The sequence below is a fragment of the Aethalodelphis obliquidens genome, unplaced genomic scaffold, assembly GCF_003676395.1.
Source record: "Aethalodelphis obliquidens isolate GAN/ISIS:26980383/991018 unplaced genomic scaffold, ASM367639v1 scaffold3, whole genome shotgun sequence".
Classification (NCBI taxonomy): Eukaryota; Metazoa; Chordata; class Mammalia; order Artiodactyla; family Delphinidae; genus Aethalodelphis; species Aethalodelphis obliquidens.
The window spans coordinates 68,002,626-68,007,304 of NW_020837947.1; the positions used below are offsets into that span (position 1 = coordinate 68,002,626).

Below are 4,679 nucleotides of genomic sequence, written 5' to 3' on the forward strand. Positions count from 1 at the left end.
CTCAGACTTATTACTGAGTCAGTCTTGTCAGTGTTTCTAAAATAGCATCCTGTTGTTCACCTACAGAAGTGTACTTACACACTCAAGGTAAAAATTAGAATTGGGCTGTAACAATCATTGTTACTTTCCAACATACTGGACCATGAAACACCTTTTCCTACATCAAGTGACAGGGTGATTAGCTCCCCTTATCTGAAGCTGTACTTTATGGAGTTACTGTTACTCCCACTCCACAGCCCTTGGGTACCAGTCTTACTATAACAAATCCTAGGAATTTGTCTTTCTTTTGCCTACAGGAAACCCTAGGGCACTTGGAGATACTGTTGCACATTAAATTAGAAGAAAGTTAGAATTACTTCTAACAGGAATTTTATCTATTCATTCACAGTTAGCCTGTTACTGAATTGACCTTGAATCATTCTTGAATTTATTTTGTAGGCCAGACTTCATCTTTTCAGAGCTGTCCGCTCAGTCCTAGCCAACGGAATGACACTTCTTGGAATAACACCTGTATGTAGGATGTAATTTCTAATTAAAATTGCTTTTAAAATACTAAATGAATTCTAGTTATCTATTCTTACATGCCTTGCTATTTAGAATAGAACTGAAACTATCATTCTATGTCAGAATCTATATTTTATTGTCCATATTTTATTAAGTGATTTATCAACTTATTAAATCTTTATCTTTTAAAAAAATCATCTGAGTTTCCTCATGGTCAATAAGTACTAAATGGACTTTTGTTAAACTAAGTTAAATCTTTTTATTTATTTATTTTTTTTGCGGTACACGGGCCTCTCACTGTTGTGGCCTCTCCCATTGCGGAGCACAGGCTCCAGACGTGCAGGCTCAGCGGCCATGGCTCACGGGCCCAGCCACTCTGTGGCATATGGGATCTTCCCAGACCGGGGCATGAACCCATGTCCCCTGCATCCGCAGGCGGACTGTCAACCACTGTGCCACCAGGGAAGCCCGTTAAATCTTTTTAAAGTCATTGTGGTCTACCGGAGACAAAGGATTAGAGTTTAAACTCTGGCTTGAGGGTTTTTTGTTTTTCTTTTTTAATTGAAGTATAGTTGATTTACAATATTACATTAGTTTCAGGTGTACAACATAGTGATTCAATATTTTTATAAATTAAACTCCATTTAAAGTTATTATAAAACAATGGCTATATTTTCCTGTACTGTGCAATGTATCTTTCTTCCTTATTTTATACATAGTAGTTTGTATCTCTTAAGCCCTTACCCCTACCTTGCTCCTCCCCCCTTCCCTCTCCCCACTGGTAACCACTAGTTTGTTCTCTACAGCTGTCAGTCTTTCTGTTTTGTTATATTCATTTGTTTGTTTTATTTCTTAGATTCCACATATAAGGGATAACGGAGTATTTGTCTTTCTCTGACTTATTTCACTAAGCATAATCTCTAGTCCCATCCACGTTGTTGGGAATGGCAAAATTTCATTCTTTTTATGGCTAATATTCATGTATATACACCACATCTTCTGTTGATGGACAGGTTACTTCCATATTTTTGCTATTGTAAACAGTGCTGCTATGAACATTGGGATGCATGTATCTTTTTGAATTAGTGTTTTTGTTTTCTTCAAATATATACCCAGGAGTGGCATTGCTGGGTCATATGGTAGTTCTATTTTTAGCTTTTTGAGGAGCCTCCATACTGTTTTCCAAAGTGGCTGCACCCATTTACATTCCCACCAACTGTGGGAGTAAAAGTCCCCTACTGTGTCTGTGCGCAAACGTGCACACTCCTCGTGAGCAGTGTCCAGGCTTCCCACAGCCCTCCTGTCCCACCAACCCTCTGACCAGCCAGGGGGCTGCCTTCCCTGTGCCAGACCAAGGGCTGGGTGCCCAATATGTGGATCTCCACCCGTGTGATCTCCCTTTTTCTGAGTCCTCTCCCTGGGGCACAGGTCCCAACCTGCTCACTTCTCTTCCCTTCCTACCCGATCCTGTGTGGATCTTTCTTACAGCCTTGGCTATACAGGAGTCTTTCTGCCAGTTTCCAGTTAGTTTTCAGTGAGACTGTTCCACATGTAGACAGATAAACAGATAGGATTTTTTTTTTTACTTTCTAAAAATTTTTTATTGAAGTATAGTTGATTTACAATGTTGTGTTAATTTCTGCTGTACAGTGATTTGGTTGTACATATTCTTTTTCATATTCTTTTCCACTTATGGTTTATCACAGGATATTGAATATAGTTCCCTGTGTTATACAGTAGGACCTTGTTGTTTATCCATCCTATGTATAACAGTTTGCGTCTACTAATCCCAGACTCCCATTCCTTCCCTACCTTGGCAACCACAACTCTATTCTCTATGTATGAGTCTGTTTCTGTTTCGTAGATATGTTCATCTGTGTCATATTTTAGATTCCACATATAAGAGGTATCATAAGGTATTTGTCTTTTTCTGACTTACTTTGCTTAGAATGATAATCTCTAGGTCCATCCACGTTGCTGCAAATGGCATTATTTCATTCTTTTTTTTATGGCTGAGTAATAGTCCGTTGTTTATTTATTCCACATCTTAATCCATTCATTGTCGATGGACATTTAGGCTGTTTCCACGTCTTGGCTATTGTGCATAGTGCTGCTGTGAACATAGGCGTGAACATATCTTTTTGAATTATAGTTTTGTCTGGTTATATGCCCAGTAGTGGGATTGCTGGATCATATGGTAATTCTATTTTTAGTTTTTTGAGGAACCTCCATACTGTTCTCCATAGTGGCTGCACCAATTACATTCCCACCAACAGTGTAAGAGGGTTCCCTTTTCTCCACACCCTCTCCAGCACTGGTTATTTGTAGACTTTTTGATGATGGCTGTTCTGGTGTGAGGTGGTACCTAATTGTAGTTTTGATTTGCATTTCTCCAATAATTAGCAATGATGAGCATCTTTTCACCACATGTAGATATATTTTTGATGTGTTCATTGGGGGAGGTGAGTTCCACTTCCTCCTCCTCTGCCATCCAATCTCCTCTGCCTTGACATCTTACAGTGCCATTCATCCAGAAACTCTTCTTGTAACTGAGATTATGTTTCCATGTTTTAAAATTGATGAGGAAGAAAAATCTCAATTTTCTTAGAATTATGACTGTTCTTTATAAATTTCGGGAGAACAAAATTGAGCTTTTTTGTCAATACAGCTGACAGCTACTCCCAGAGAACAGGTCTCATACTTTTCATGGCCGTATACAGGTAACTCTTACCAGACTATGTGAACTGGGGCATTGAACACATTTGAATAACAAGGAATTACTTTACAGATATCGAATTAGGATCTTTGTAAAAATTAGTCCATTAAACCACATTTGAAATGGAGTTTCTCAGTTTCATGTATCTGCATATTGGTAAGTATATTTTGTGTGACCTGCTTAGGAAACATGAGTAGGATGTGATCTGTTTGATGGTTACAGCTATCCTCATCTGAGAATTTCCATTCCGATCTGTTATAATTTATTCTAACTATTGCTACTAGAAATCTTCTGAATACCAATGACAATCTAATTTTATGCATAGAGAAGCAAATTAGCATGAATTAAAGCTTCTTTAGTTGAATGAGCATAGTTTTATATTGGCAAGTATGGTATACCTTCTTAATCCTAGAAAAGACTCCAATTTTAAGTGAATTATCTTCCAGATTGTTTATTTTCTACTTAAAGTATCATCAGTATTTCCTTAGCACAAATCAGCCATGGAATAAAAAGTTGGGACATTTTTTACACATCCAGTATCTCCCTCCCCTTCTTTGAACAAACATTCCCCTTCCCAGATCTATGGTAGGTTGCTTAGTATTTGGTTTTGGTTTTTGTTTTTTTTTGGGGGGGGGGGGGGGTTGTTTGTTTTTAATATCTATTTATTTATTTTGGCTGCGACGGGCCTTAGTTGCTGCGTGTGGGATCTTCAGTTGAGACATGTGAACCCATAGTTGCAGCATGCATGCAGGATCTAGTTCCCCAACCAGGGATCGAACCTGGGCCCCTTGCATTGTGAGCATGGAGTCTTACCCACTGGACCACCAGGTAAGTCCCTTCCTTATATTTGAATCTTGAGTAAAATGACACAAGGGACAGTGATGGTTAAAGCCAAGTCTTTCTGAAAGCAGCTCTCTGAAAAGGCTGTTCATTAATTCCTGCAACCTAGAGCCATACAGCCTTGACTGCAGTCCTTATAAATTCTTTTTTTTTTTTTAAGGCTAGGTGGAAGAGGTTTATAGCCATTTTTTGCAACCAAAGAGCCTAGATAAAATTCCAACATACAGAAAGTAAAAAATTTAATGTTTTGGGCTTGTGTTTATGTTTCTGCAGTCTCTTTTTTTTTAATTTATTTATTTTATTTTTGGCTGTGTTGGGTCTTCATTGCTGTACGCGGGCTTTCTCCGGTTGCAGTGCACAGGCTTCTCATTGCGGTGGCTTCTCTTATTGTGGAGCACAGGCTCTAGGGACACAGGCTTCAGTAGTTGTGGCACGCAGGCTCAGCAGCTGTGGCGCATGGGCTTAGTTGCTCCACGGCATGTGGGATCTTCCCGGACCAGGGCTCGAACCCGTGTCCCCTGCATTGGCAGGCAGATTCTTAACCACTGAGCCACCAGGGAAGCCTGTTTTTGCATTATCTTAATGGTCATATCTACAATACAAATAGTGATCAAACAGG

The 4,679-nt window shown here is 39.2% G+C and overlaps 1 protein-coding gene across 2 annotated transcripts in view; it reads left to right on the forward strand.

Annotated features, from left to right (window-relative positions):
• Positions 1–695, forward strand: part of RARS2 (arginyl-tRNA synthetase 2, mitochondrial) — an 81,190-nt gene extending 80,495 nt beyond the window's left edge. Inside the window, exon 20 of one of the 2 annotated variants that reach the window (XM_027090914.1) lies at positions 439–695. In XM_027090914.1, coding sequence (XP_026946715.1) covers positions 439–525 — 87 coding nt within the window. In that variant the 3' untranslated portion in view covers positions 526–695. The remainder of the gene's footprint in view (positions 1–438) is intronic. The other variant, XM_027090918.1, reaches the window with a different exon arrangement.
• Positions 696–4,679: the final 3,984 nt, after the last annotated feature.